Raw genomic sequence first — 14,994 nt, 5'->3', positions numbered from 1 at the left:
GGATGCGCAGGCAGACAAATAAGTGTTTTTGCCACCAGGCAGGTCTTGCAGCAATTATGGAAACCTGGGAACACCAACTCTCCTCAGGCCTAATGCACTGTGAGCACTTTAATAAGACCTCTCCAATGAAACAAGCTCCAGTTGATTTTTTTTCTTAATTAAAGTGGCTGAGCTTTGAGTCCAACTCTGCTATGGGTTGGCAAATCTGAAACTTTAATAAAGTATGCTATGCATCTGATGAAGTGGACTGTAGCCCACGAAAGCTTATGCTCAAATAAACTTGTTAGTCTCTAAGGTGCCACAAGTACTCCTGTTCTTTTTGCGGATACAGGAAACATGGCTGCTACTCTGAAACGTGAATAAAGTAGATTATAGTAACCTATTAGGGTTAGCTGATGTCTCAGTACAGTAGTGATGGGTGGTCTAGGCAGTCCTTGGTTAAAAACTGAGCAAAACCTGGCTCTTACATGTGCCCTAAAATAACAGAGCCTGCTGCAGCACTAGTGAAAAGAACAAATTCCATTGAGCCTCATAAGCAACACATGAAAGGCTCCTTTTATCTCCATACAGAACTTATCAGAAAGGCATCTGACCAGCCAGCAGCTATTCATTGGTCTCTCTGATCTGGCTGTGTTTCAGAATATTGACAATTCTGGCTGACTTTCTGCAGAAGCATGAGACATGCGAGGTGGAAAAAGTACTTTATTTAATCATTATAGTTCATTTAAAAAAAACTCAGCAGACAAAATTTATGGTGAGTTTATAGGGACACAAGATATAAGTTATAATAAAAAAAATAAAGCCTCTCAAAATTCCCCTTTGAGTTATGAACACTGAAATAATGTACAAACTGTAGCTGGACTTTGCCACAGTAGCACAGTTTAAACAAACTTTTCGGCATTTCTCCCTGCTTGGACCATAAGAATCACCTCATCAGCTTCACTGGGATCCTCAGTGGCTGTGGTGTGAACACCACAGGGAACGTTTGTTTTTTATTTTTGTTAAAGTTGCATCCCTTGGAATTAAAAACAAAAAAAATCTCTAAACCTTGGACTTTTCCTGTTGGGGTTAGAGTTGGTAAAATGCTTCACCAATGCTCCATTTTGGCCTGAATTTAGCCCAATGGTGATCCTTTAAATATGGATCATTCCCTACAGATTCTTCTTCTGACAGATCATTTTTCTGGAAAGGGGTGAGTGAATTGTAGTTGGTCTCTTTTTGTTATTGGGTGAATGCTACTAGTAACCTTAGCACAAAGCTCAAACATCCACTCTGCCACATGGGCAGTTTGACAACACTGAAATTAATACTGTTCAGCAGAAATAGTTTTAGTTTTGCCTAGAAAATCAGGTTAATTTTGGAGCAGATTTTTACAAACGTATTTGTGGTTAGGTTGTGCCTCGGATGAGTGGTGGCCAATGGCTCTTTAGACAGAACTATAACATACATTTCAAGCTAAAATTACCTATTAAGAAAAATATAAAGAAAGCAGCAGCAGCATTGCCTATACATTGTCCGTGTCGATGTGACAATAGCTAATGGAAAACAGCCAGTTAAACAGAGTCCCTTATGGCTGCTCTACACAGACTTGCACTGAAATAACCCCAGCTGTGGGTTAAAACTGCTGTCGTTAGTTTGGTGCATGTCTGTGTAGAGGCCTGATCCTGAGCGCTGCGGGGTACCCACAACTCTGGTATGAAGTCAAAGTTCAGACCTTTTTACCCTAAAATCTAATGCGTGAAATTTTTAAAAACACCATCAATGCAAGTAGCACTAGAATGCCTGAAAGCACAGTACAAAGCATAGCAAAAACTTTCCCTTGTCCCCCCCTGAAAAAACAAAAACAAAAAAACAACCTCCTTCCCACCCCCCCAAACTCCTCTTCTCCTTCCATGTTCTGTTTTACTCTGGAATAATGGGAATCCTTGCTCTTAAAACCAAGAGATACAGCAACCGACCCCCAAAGCAAATCAGTAACACATTCAGCCTTATTTCCCTCCTCCTCCCCCCCCCCGGTAATCAAAGTAGGAGAGGGTCTGTGCCAGCATTCAGTTACAAGGCTGGACAGAGCCTGCTCAAAGAATATTCACCCTCAAAGGAAATCAATTAGTTCCAGTAAGTCAGTAACTGGAATTATTAATAGTAATAAAATGGATTGAAAGTGAGTGAGAAAGTATGCAGCTGATGGGCAGGAAAGGAATTCCTGACAGTAAAGTCTTTGGGCCTATGGAAGAGTCTCCCAGTGTGAGTCGCAGAAACGCCGCCGTTGGGGATTGAGGCACTCAACCTGCCCAAAGCCCCAGGAAAGGCACAACAGGAGACAACCCCACGTTGGCTGGAGGAGATGGGCTGGCTGCCTTATAGGCCTCTTCTACTTCCAGATTCTGTGATGCAGTCAGAAGAGCAGTGTCCAGTCCTTTGTATTGACCAGAACGGTGTGTAACATGCAGCTACGTTCCAAACTAACTAAAACGTACTCTAAATGTTGTCATATTTTACATGACTTTCATTAAACATAGAACGGTTTCTAATTAAAAGCAATAATCGGGCTGTTTCACTTTCTTCTGAGAACCTTAATGAGCTGCACAGACTAAATCATGCTCTTCCATTTCTCTGATAAAAATCTCTCCGTCGTCTGGAATTTCCTGTTTGTCATTTTCTAAGGGCCCAATTCTGTGGTTGGCTCTGCACATGGGGCTCCTCCAGTGGGAAGGATGCAGTATCCGAGCTAACTTACTAGGGTCCCAGCAAGCCCCTTTGCAGTGGTTGCTATGTAAAGTCAGTATTTACCAAGGGCTACCACAAACCATTTCTCCATATACTTAGCACAGGAAGTAACTATGTGGTAACAGTTGGCAAGTATTTGCTGTTTGAATGGTGGCCTTTAGACCTCAGTTTCTTGTGGAGAGGAGGGAAGTGGTAGGGATGATACTGAGGCGCAGAGCTGAGTCCTGCACCAAAGGCATTACATGCTCTGCTGGCCAGGAACACCAAGGTCTATCTCAGCCCCGTGCCCAGTTCTTTCCCCACTAGAAGGTGCTGACAGAAGTGATGGTGTCCGACTCAATCCCACTGCTCTTCCTCGTCACATCAAGGATCTCCTGCAGGGTCTCCTGGCTTATGCAGCCCAGGTCCCGGAGGATCCGGAAGAAGTCGTTGCGGAACTTGACTCCAACAAAGGCATAGAGGATGGGGTTGAGACAGCAATGTGTGAAGCCAATCACCTCTGTCACCATGATGCTGGTGCCCAGCTGGTCCGCCAAGGCACAATCGTTCGGTAAGGTTTCCAGCTTGTCTAGCGTGTCCAAAAATATGACCATGTGGTAAGGGCTCCAACAGAGTAAGAACACCCCTGTGACCAGGATGGCCACTCTCACGGCCTTCTGCCTCTGCAGTCGCTGAGACTGGCACAGGGTCCTCACAATGGCTGTATAGCAGTAGCACATAACCAGCAGGGGCACGAAGAAACCCACAATGTGATACAGGAAGCGGGTTGCCAGCCACATGTTGCTGCCATGAATCCCAACTTGCTGGAAATTGCAGACACTGTGGTTGCTCTTGTCTGACCAGACCTCCATGAGCACTAGATCGGGCAAGGTCAGCACCAGGGAGATGAACCAAATGGCCAGGCAAGTGAGGTGGATGGACCTGACTCTGCGCTTCCTGTAGGTGTGGATAGCATACACTATGGCCAGGTAGCGATCCACACTGATGCAGCCCAGCAGCATGCTGCTGCAGTAGAAGTTGATTTTGTGGACAGCGCTGAGGACTTTGCAAAGGAAAGTGCCGAAGATCCAGCCGGTCAAGCTCTCGGTCACGCCAAAAGGCAAGGTGAGCACTAGCACCAGATTGGCCAAGGCTAGATGAAAGAGGAAGTTCTCGGTGGTAGTGCGGGCGCGCTTGTAACGCTCCAGGATGATCAATACTAGGGCATTGCCCAAGGTCCCCAGAAGGAATATCAGAAGGTAAACTAAGGGCACAAAGATCTTCTTGAAAGGATGTGTGGGATCGCTAGCCAGTGACGAGACTGATTCTGGACAAAAGTAGTCATCGTAGGATCTTGTGGTGTTGTCATTGTCATTGTAGTCACTGAATTCCCCCAGCAAATTCTGCAGAACAGGAGGAGAATAATCCCATTACAGGCTGCAGTTTCTGTACAGCCATTTCCCAGGAGAAAGCCCAACCATTACATAGGAAATGCCAGACAAGATTAGTCACCTAGCCGATCAAGTCCAAGGCCCTGCCTCTGGACAATAGCCAGCACCAGACACTTCAGAGGAAGGTGCAGGAAACCTCCAGCAGCAAATGTGAGATAATCTGCCGCCAGTGAGGGTCTCATCCTGATCTTTGATCATTAGAACCTCCTACTCCAGCATTTAAGCCAACATTTATCTCCCATCCATTACATGTTTTATCATTAACTAAAATATTTCTTGATATTCTTGTTATCCATATAAATATACAATCTCTTTTGAATCTTATTAAGTCCATGGCTTCAACTATCTCCTGTGGCAATGAGTTCCTCAGTCTAAGTACGCACTGCGTGAACAAGTATTTCCTTTGGTTAGTTTTGAATTTGCCACCCTCAATCTCATTGAATGTCCCATTATTCTTGTGTTATGGGACAGGGTGAACACAAGCATCCAATCGGCTGTGTCTGTCCCATTCATTATTGTATAGACTTTTATCAGGTCCCCTCTTATTCAGCTATTGCTAAGGTAAACAATCCCAGTCTCTTTTCATAGAGTTTTTTCCCAGCCCTTGATCATTCTTGTCATCTTTCTTTGAACCCTTCTAATTCCATTGTATCCTTTTTGGGATGGGGGACCAGAACTACACAGACTGTCTGGAGGAGGATGTCTTGTTGGTTTATATAGAGGCATTAGAATATTCTCCATATTATTCTCCACCCTATTCCTTGTTGACACTCAGGTTGTTTGCTTTCTGAGCACTGCTGCACACTGGGCAGAGCCCTCCATCGAGCTGGCCACCTTCACGCCCTTTCCTTACTTGATGCAGTTAATTCAGAACCCTGTAAGGGCTACGAATAGTACATTTTCCCCTCCTATGTGCATTACTTTGTACTTATCAACACTGAACTTTAGTCACCATTGTGTTGCCCATTTTACCTGGCTTGGTTGTGTCCCTCTAATTAACTTTTCTGTAGTTTTCTATCATGTTAATTCCATATTCTGTTCCCAAAACTACCTTCACACACTGGCCCTAAGGACTTTCTTTGATTTGTCTGTAGGGTGATTACAAACCATGCTGTATTTTGAGACAGAGAATGTATTGCCACTCCTCTTGACTCAGTACTGTCCCGCAGCGTGACACCATGGCTGTCTGAGCTCCTTGGGCTGAACTACTGCTGGGAATTTGTGATATCAGGTCCACGCCCAATGCGCAGGCTGTGATGTTGCCACACAAAGTGAGATTTGCACTGGGAACAATGCAGCAGCTGGCCAATGGAGTGAGCTGTACGTAGGCAGTGGAGATGGGATGGCCATTGCCTCCTACTTTTAAAAACCTGGCTGGGAGGGAGCACACTGAGCCTGGCTGGCGGCAGCTGGGTTCTGCTCTGCCTTGTGGCACATGCATCATGCTGGTCAGTTCCGGTTTTGTGTTGTCTTGCATGCCTGCAGCTGGTCCCTCACCTGCTGGTGGCTGAAACCACAGCAGTGGCTTCTAGGGGCTGGGGCCTAACCAGGTTTGGGAAGCAGAATGGACCCACTACCCAAAGGCCTTGGGCTGCCAGCAAGGAGAGTAAGGAGTGAAGGAAGGCAGGGACTTAGAGAAGATCCTGTTGGTGGGGGGGCTTGCCCTCCTCACTTTTATAGTCCTTTTGGCACCCATGGAGCTGTATCACACACCAAGTTTTTTATTCAAAGCAGAAATCAAATCAAAGTCCTGAGCACTAGAAAGCTGGCAAAGCCCAGCCCTCACAGTGGAGCACATGCTCTGACTGTTCTGCGCTGCTCCAGGCAGGCAATGGATAGAGCCTGCTAGCCAAAACAAGAGTGCTCAGTAAAAGGGGAGGGTGGAAATCAATGAGGAGAAGAGGAACAAAGGGCCAAGCAAGGGTTCATGGCAAAAATGTCACAGATAGCCAGTGATAAGCTGCTAAAAAATTAACAACCGGTTCCTTATAAAAAGTTCTGATTTAAGGAATGTGCCACAGTATGTATTTTTTGTACCAATAGGGTTACCATACGTCCGTATTTTCCCGCCCGGGCAGCGATTTAAGAACCAAAAAGCCTGACATCTCCAGGAAAATACGGATGTATGTTAACCCTACCTAAAGTTCTTTTTTCAAAAGATGGGCCTGAACTAGAAATGAGCTCCGTTTCACATGTGTGGGTCCCCGCCACACCCTGGGGGTGTGCTAGGGTGACCAGATGTCCCGATTTTATAGGGACAGTCCCGATTTTGGGGTCTTTTTCTTATATAGGCTTCTATTACCCCCCACCCCGTCCTGATTTTTCACACTTGCTGTCTGGTCACCCTAGGTGTGCACATGTGTGGGTCCCAGCTGCTCCCTGCCCCCCTCATTGAAGCAGGTGTGCAGGGATACTGCCCTGGGAACTGCAGGGTACCAGTGGACGTGGGGCTGGCTGCAGACAGGGGCGGGGGGCAGGGCTAGCTGGAGGCAGGGGGAGCAACACGGGCTGGCTGGGGGCAGGGGAGTGCAGAGAGGGGGTGGCTGCAGGGGCTGGCTGTGGGCAGGGACAGCTCAACAAATACTAACTAGAAGATGGTAAGGGTTCCCCTGCAGTCAGGCTGAACACTCTCCCCCTCCCAAACACCTTCTCTGGAGACTGAGACTTGCATTGACCACAGCGGAAGTTTCTGCTTGCTGTTTTCATACCTTTCACTGCCAGCTGTAGCTGCCTGCACCTGCTGCACCTTCCCCCATTAGCCATAGTTCCTGCTTGAGCTGTTTTCAGAGCTTTTTTTTTTTCTTTTTTTGGTTGCATTTTTTTTTTAGAAACATCTCAAGTGTCCTGTGAAATACAGTGAGTGTGAATCTCCCCAGTCATGAGACCCTAGGCCACATGGCAGAGGCAGAAAGCTCCCTGGTTGGGGACACCCCCCTGAAACACACACAAGCGATCTCTGGCTGTAGCAAGTGATGGCCTCGCTTGAGGCAATGGCATGTTGTTAGCTTCTCGCCCGTAGAGAGCAACCCCTGGGACATTGCACTGTGGCAGAGAGCTGTAGCTGCTGTGCACTCACGCAAATCTTTAAAGCGCAATTTTGGAAAATAGTAAGGTGCTGGTGCTGCTTTACTCGTGTCTCCCCAGCGCCTCCTCCTGGGAGTTAGCCAATAGGCCAAGAGGTCAGGAAAGAAACCACACACCTTGGTCAGGTTTTCTGCCTTCATCTAAAGCAACAGCAGGGCACCAGCCTGGAGGGACCAACACTCACCTCCACTAACTAAAACTCTGCAAAACAAATAGCTGCAAAGGAGGAGAGACGGCAAAGGGAGTCTTTAAACTACCCTTAATTTCATATTTTTCTGTTCCTAAAAATATTTCCTAGCAACTGCCTAGTTCATGTACATACCAGGAGTTAATGATGCCCATGGAACTTGTGCTAATAGCACTGATCATGGCAAGGGCCAATGGCCAAGGTCTAACCCAATGCTGGGGTGGTTATATAACCTCATGCCTGATAAATACATCCTTAAGGGGTTCTTGTTTCAAAGGGCCCTCAGTATCTATGCCATCTGCAGCCCCCCAGCTGCTGTACTATTAATGTGACACTATGAACGTGCACAGCATCTCATCAAATGCATACAAAGGTTCCTTCTCTACAACACTTACATTTTCCCTTCGCAAAATAAAACAAAACAGGCTGCTTGAGAGCCAGGGAAGGGTTGGGGGATTCCAAGCATCGGAGAGAGGAGGAGATGCTGCAGAACAATTTGGGACTGCAGGATTAATCACAAGAGTGCAGCATAGTGGCAAAACAAAAGGATAGCAATCCTTCAAAACATGAGCAGTGACTGCACAGTGCTAAACGGTTTTTAACTGCACAGAGTGGCTGTCAGCATCACCTTGCATTTACAACAGAAGATGCAGCACTCGAGCACCACTATCTACCACCATCTCATCTCTGATAAGGTGACAGGTAGGGTATTGTTTGTTTTTTACTGTAAGCCACTCGCCTCTGGCTTGGGAAATGTGCACAGTGCTGTGACTGCGCTGTCCTCTCATGTACGTCTCAGGCTGGGAGAGAGCAGCAAGTGTGGGTGGGAGCGGACAGAGATGAGTCAAAGAGACAAAGTATTTAGGTATTGAATCCAAGCTGAAGCAGAAAGGGGTTGGAGCGCAGCAACAAGAGTTACATAGAGTGTGACACACTAGGGCTATTGGAACACAGATGTGAGGGACCTTACAGCATTCAGTATGGCAGGTGCAGAGATTAGTCCCCATGACTCGCAGGGACAATAGGCTGTTTCCAACTCCTGCTGCTTGGCCAGGGACTCAACATTTTGCTTTAAGGATGGATTTGCTGGGAAAACATGTGTGTGCTTGCGAAAGCCTCTAGTAGAAGGAAAAAGGGGCCTAAAAATAAGGAAGGAGGAAGGAATAGAACAGGAGAATTATGTAATAGCTTCTGTTTGTCACTGCTGTGGGTATGTGTGTGTAATGATGGGGAATTACATGTAAAATAAAACAGAACTGGCAAGCCAACCATGGCACTAATTTTGTGTGTGTGTGTGTGTGTCTCTCTCTCTCTCCCCCCTCCCCCCTTGCAGGAAGGTAGATTAGATTAAATTTATTTAATGCAATCCCTCAGGCTTTCTGCTTAAGAGGCTCCTAGAAAATAGAGATGGAAAAGACATCCCCCTATTAGTTCATCAAGTTCAGCCTCCCTTAAGTGCTAGGAGGACATTAAACTGATTCTACTCTACCTCACAATTGCCCATCTCTTCAGTCCCAAAGTCATCCATGTTCCACACAGATCTGGTGTTCCCCTCACAGTTGAATATCATTTACAGATGAGATAAAGTCATGGAGCTGAAGTTCTGGAAAGTTATTCACAACCAAGGAACAAATCCCACAGCACTTTAATTTCCCTGCATGAATAATTTTGTGTCTGTCACAGACTACATCCCCTGTCTGGACCTGGGCAGGTTAAGCAGTAAGGACACACCACTGATTTTAGATGTTTTTCTGCCAATAGGATAATTTATATATAAGACATATAACCAAGAGGAGGGTGAAAAGAAAAAAAAATCAGAATTGGTCTAAGATTCCGTTAGTTGTTGTTTTGCGGAGCTTACCCACTGGATTCTGTACTTTGATCACCCCCACCCGCCGCTCACCGTGCTTTGCCCACTTTTCACTTTTTTCATTAAGGAGTGAGCTCTGCCTTACTCCCAGCTAAACTCCACCACCATGATTCTCCTGCTTGAGCCTTTCATTTAAAAGGAGGGGTCAGGGTGATCAAAGAAGGGGAAGTATCGTTTGAAAAAAAAAAAAAAAACTACTGACAAAAATAATTGTTCATTTTATTTTAAAGTTTTCACAGGATTTTTCAACCAAACAAATCAAAAATTGTTCTGGGGTTTGTTTGTTTTTTTTTTTTTGGGGGGGGGGAGGTGAGGGCTGCTTTTTCCCTTTTCTCACCTTTCCACCACCACCCCCCTTCAAAGGAAACAAGGGAAAAAAAGGTAAGGGGAAAAATTAAACCAAAATGGAATGAATATGTTTTGATTTGAACAGAAACAAAAAACACAATTTCCTTCGAAAAGTCATCTTTAATTAAAAAAAAAAAGTTGAAAAACTTCTGAGCCACTCTATTTAAAAGCCAGGCTTTGTGGCAAATCTGCCGTGAGCTTTCCTTAGCATGGAACAATCATCTTTTAAAAGATATTATTGTTTTCAATTTACAAGGCTAATTAGAAGATGGAATATACTGTGTTATAATTCAGATCTAGGCTATTTGTAGTATAGCTTCTCTCCTGGTAAAAAAACCTCTAATAAAAATACGCCACAGCACTGCTCTCGGGCAGGCTCCGCAAGACGACCCACTCATAGAAAAGGATAAAATGCAGGCAGGGATATGAGTGTACAATTATGTTATTGTGGGATGTAGGTCTTTCATGTGTTTCCCAAGGTTATTGTAGCTTACCCAATTACTCCTGTTTGTTAAAGTTAGTGGGTTTGATTTCCCATGGCACTGCACCTTGTGCATTTACACCAGTGCACAGTGGTGTAAAATGCTGTCAAGTCAGAATACGTGTTTTAAACCCACTCTCTGCTGGTTTAAATGACTACACAAGGTGGGCTTCTCTCTCAGCAAGTTAACCTAGGAAGGAGACGCATCTGATTCCCACCATCTCAGAATGAGCCTTTTGGCCACAAGAACAGAGCCGGCAATCCCAGCCCCGACAGCAGGAGAATTGTAGAGCCAAGCACTGATGAAAACACTTTAAAGATATGGCACAAGTAATCATGGCATGTGAGAAGGGCTGGCATTCTCATCTGCTAGCAAAAACATCCCTAAATAGATGCTTTGGGGTCTAACTACCTTGGTTTGAAATTTTAGCTCGAGACCAAACTTATCTAACCTAAAGGGGGAAAATGTGTTTGTGGGTGGGAGAGGTTAAAAGCCAAGCTCCTCAGCCCAGATAGAATACCGGTCACCCCCCAGAATCCTCAACCTAACCTCATGGACATTGTAAAAACAAAGAGCTGTGCGTGACTTACCATGTCATAGCTCTTCATAGAGATGCTGTAGGGCCCCATTATTTGAGAGGCAGTTTTTCTCCTCCAGTGGTTTGGGTAGTGGCTCTGACAGAGACTATCAACCAACTTCCCTTTTTGATGAGGGGTTAATAATTTAACTGAGTGGGGCGGGGAATCTAGTTCTCATCAACAAAGTATTGAGCTTTTCAACTTTGCAAGGCAAATGAGCTCAAAGCTCAGAATGACCTATTTGAGCATCAGATTAGAATCTCGCTCTATCATCTTTACTTTAAACTGATTTTTAAAATACAGAGTCTAGAGGCTTTTATAGAAGACACTGCACTGGGTTTGGGCAATGTACAAAAAATATTTAAGATTTTAAGACATGTTCTACTCATGGGAAAAGTTTGTTTCCAACCCCCAAAATGCCCTGAATTGGGTATGGACTGGATTGTCATGGCCCTCTAACTCTAATAGCACCAGCTGCTTTAAGCCCTCAGCTTTTCTCTTCTTCCTTCTGTTTCGGCTCTCATCATTATCCAAAGTAATCAAACAGTTTGCTCCAGAAGGACACTGGCAGAATGGTTGGAGCAGGGATGGGGAAATAGATAAGTAATTAATTAATATTTGTACACCACTCTGTGTAAAGTAAGAGAGTCCAATTGATTATACAGTACCCATGTAGCTACTGCATTACTCAAATTCCCATTGAGAAGGATGATGTCTCTGCTTGGTGTGCAGGGGCTGTTGGTTGCCCTGTCTAAAAATGTTGCAAAATCAGTGGGAGAGGGAAGGGCAAATTCATGGTGTCTAAACCCAACCATGAGCTCAGCAGGACAGAGCAGCATGGTATCCTGGCCTTCTTTTCTTCATCCTTGTTTCTACAGAAATAGGGTGACCAGATGTCCCCTTTTTAAAGAGACAGTAATGTATTTCAGCCCTCGTGCAGGTGTCTTGACTTTTTCTAAAAACAGGCAAATTGTCCCGTATTTTCTGTCTACCCCCCATCAGTACAGGTGGGTCCAGCTGCTGGCCAGATCCTGGCTCACCAGCCATCCACCCACCAGTGGTGAGTGGGGTGTTACAGTGGCCAACAATGGGGGTGGGTGTGCAAGGCAGGCAGTGAAGATGCAGTGGGCGGGGCTGGCGGCTCCCCCTGCTGGTCTGTCAGCATAGCCCCTTCTGTGTGCCAGGTCTCAGACAGCGGGGCCCTGCTCCCCGGACCCGTTTCCAGCCGGCACTGGAAGCAGCTCCCATCTCTTCTCTACTGCACCGTGCCAAAAGGCTGCTGCTGGCCCCATTCTGGTGTGAACCCTGGCAGAAATCTGAGGAGAGGGGGCATGTTACCCTGCGTTCCCCCCCACATGTTGCCTTGGGAAGATAGGTCACCAGGTATCAGGAGAGGTGGGTCCATCCCGGGGGCCTAGCCAGGCATGGAGGGTGGAGAGAGCCTGGCAGGGAGGGTCGGGTCGTCACCCGCCCTGTGTGAGAGAGGTATACCAGAGAGTGTGTATGTATCACCTCTCCCTCTGTGAGCCCTTAAGTCTTAAAGAGAAGAAGGTAAATAAAAAGAATCCAATTACTCAGTATTTCTTTTTAAAAGAGACTCAGTCAACTTGATGTTAATTTGAATGGTTATACTGCCATTGAATTTGCTTGAACAGGAGTAATTTTACCAGCTGTCCCATATTCAGCATAGGGAAATATGGTCACCCCAGACAGAGACCTTATTGTGGAGGTGTGAAGCTCTGACAAAGGTAATGCCTGATCTCTGCAAGGCAGAGTGCATTGGCACTGAGGCTGCCATGCTGGAGAGGATGTCTGAATGGAAGTCATGCAGACGAAGTGCGGGGCACACTCCATGCTTTTACTGGCCTTTATGCCCCTCCACAAAGGAGCAGCGAACCGCTGCAGTGAGTCCACATTCCCTTGCCTGTAAGGCAATCAGCTTGAAGACAAGCAGGCAGCTGTGATGAGAAGCACCTCTGCCCCTAAGATGCTGCATTCTGTTCTGGGCACATGGCTGGTCCTATGGAATATATACTGTTCATCCACACCCACCCTGCCACTTCCTGCCTGCCAATGTGGAGAGAGACAGCTAACCAGAGAAGTTGCTCCAATAAAAGAGTACCTTACCCACCCTATCTGACAGACAGACACATACACTCATTTTGTGGCCTGTGTGGACTCGCCTTCATGGCCCAGGAGTCACGGCTGAAAAGCAGCTATCCAAACAAGAGGCAGAGAGCTCACACTCTGCTAGGGCAGGCTGTTGCCAGGGGAATAGGACATGGCACATTGGCTGGTACATTGACAGAGCAAGGCCCTCTGTAGGCTCATGAGCACCAGAATGCAATTGTCTGGGACACTGCAGTACCAGAGTCATATAGTACAGTACTGGGAAGAGCAACACACAGTATTTAGCGGCTGGAAGGACAGAGAGCTAAAGAAGCAAATTTGACTAAACGCCCATGGGAAGGCAGATAGCTACAGGTACTTGAAGGACATAAGCGTTAAAAAAGAGAAGGGCATCATTTAGAGAGGCAATGTAGCCCCCTGGACTGTGATGCAGTAGACCTGGGTTCTATTCCTAACTCTGTCACTGACCAGCTGGGTGACCATGGCAAGTCACAGCCCCTCCCTATGCCTCAGTTTTCCCATCAGCAAAATGGGGATAATGATACCAATGACCTTGGTGAAGTGCTTTGAAATCTACAGCTGAAAAGTTCTACCAAAGAGCACACTATTATTATAGTACATAGGGTGTAACTAGAAGCAAATGGGATGAAATGGGGCCATGGGAAATGTAGGCTGGAAACATCTTCCAACGGTGTGAACTATGGGCCAGTCTGCGCAGAAACCATGCATGTATCTGGTATAACCCTGCTAGGCATGAGCCTTACAAATACAGAGACATGAGGGAGCAACAAGATGCCTCCATTTAGGAACAGGCTTCTGACCTTTCAACTTTCTGCAGCAAAGCATGGAGGTAGAATTACCTCCAAACAGGTCCAGCAACTCTCGGCTATTGCACGGAGCTGCGTAATGACAGCCTGCCCCTTGTAGTAAGATGAGGCCCTGAAACATAAACCCTTGTATCAGACACCCGGTATGAGGCCTGAGGCCTGAAATAAAGTAATGGTCAAGACTTTGTTAACATAAAGCAAAGTTAAACTGTGAGCCAGAGGCAGGCCCTAGAGATATAAACATGTGCCAGGATGGTATCAAGAACACTCCAATACTTGCGCACTCCACACAGATGACAAGGAACAGGCTGACCCATCCTAAAGATGGGTAGAAGGGGAATATGATGGCTAGAGTTGTTTTGTTCGAACCAACATGTACAAGGAGAGAGGCGGCACCTTACTATATAGAGGGGTTGCACCTCAATATGTCAGGAGTGACGTGTAACATGTTTGTACCTGTGTCTAGGGACGCATCCCTGAGTGGTTGTCTTTGTCTGGCCTAGAGGGCAGTGGTAAATCCCGCCACTGCCTGAGCCGGTCCATTGTCAGGGAGCACATATGTACTATGTAGACATCTGATTCGGGGAGCTAGAGACTGTTTCATTTGGCAATAAACCTGGCTGGGTGCCTTCGTACCTTATCGGAGTCTGTGGTCATCATGTTTTTCTTACAAGATCTGCAGAGCCGGGGCAGCACACAGAGGGAAAACACACACACACACACACACACACACACACACACACACACACACACACACACACACCCCTACACCTCTGATTGTTGTTATAATTGAACAAAGCAGAGCACCACACCGGTGATGTCTGATGACACCCCTGATAGTGTCCTACCCTTCCTTTCCCAGACTCTCAAGCTGAGTTTGCTGGGAGCCTGAAGAAACTGATGCATCCAGCCAGTTAAGATAAACCAGGACCCCCCCGAACTCCCTATTATTTAGTGACTAAACATCTTTGCACGCACCCAGGCAGTTTACAAAATTACAAAATGAGAGGGGCCTTCGCTGTAGCCACTGCCAAAATGCTGCATCTCTCAGGAAGAAATGCATCGAGCAGAGTTGGGCACAAAAGAGTAGACCTCAAAAACTGCAGCACTGCCAATATTTTGGGGTTCCATGGATACCATGGCACATCAAGCTTTTTCAGACACTGTACCAAAAGTTCAAACGCAAGGGCTGCAGGTACTTCAAAGGCTGGGCTGTAAGGGCTGTAACACCGTGAGTCCCCAGCATGCATGTGTGCACACACACACATACAGCTAACAGGAAAAGACTATCTGATATGGCTGGCTGGCTACAAGGAAAGGAAGCAGATACC

At 46.3% G+C, this 14,994-nt stretch overlaps 2 protein-coding genes across 2 annotated transcripts in view; one reads left to right on the top strand and one right to left on the bottom strand.

Moving 5' to 3' along the window:
- Window positions 1-685: 685 nt before the first annotated feature.
- CXCR5 (C-X-C motif chemokine receptor 5) lies at window positions 686-10,882 on the bottom strand. Its single transcript, XM_024103072.3, has 2 exons — window positions 10,719-10,882; window positions 686-4,109 (listed from the first exon to the last, which is right to left on the bottom strand). The coding sequence occupies exons 1-2, from the start codon at window positions 10,755-10,757 to the stop codon at window positions 3,030-3,032; spliced, it is 1,119 nt and encodes a 372-aa protein (XP_023958840.1). The 5' UTR covers window positions 10,758-10,882; the 3' UTR covers window positions 686-3,029.
- The window catches only part of DDX6 (DEAD-box helicase 6), a 50,639-nt gene continuing 43,654 nt past the window's right edge, over window positions 8,010-14,994 (top strand). Inside the window, exon 1 of the mRNA XM_065570329.1 lies at window positions 8,010-8,130. The gene's annotated coding sequence lies outside the window, so the exon portion shown is untranslated. The remainder of the gene's footprint in view (window positions 8,131-14,994) is intronic.

Source organism: Chrysemys picta, chromosome 16, assembly GCF_011386835.1.
Source record: "Chrysemys picta bellii isolate R12L10 chromosome 16, ASM1138683v2, whole genome shotgun sequence".
NCBI lineage: Eukaryota > Metazoa > Chordata > Testudines > Emydidae > Chrysemys > Chrysemys picta.
The sequence above is the reverse complement of the archived record's forward strand: the minus strand, read 5'-3'. Positions and strand labels throughout refer to the sequence as shown.

Coding starts and splice junctions, on each gene's coding strand:
- CXCR5 (XM_024103072.3), bottom strand. CDS start 10,757: ATGGGGCCCTACAGCATCTCTATGAAGAGCTATGACATG. Junction 4,110..10,718: donor CTATGAAGAGCTATGACATG/GTAAGTCACGCA, acceptor CCTGTTCTGCAG/AATTTGCTGGGGGAATTCAG.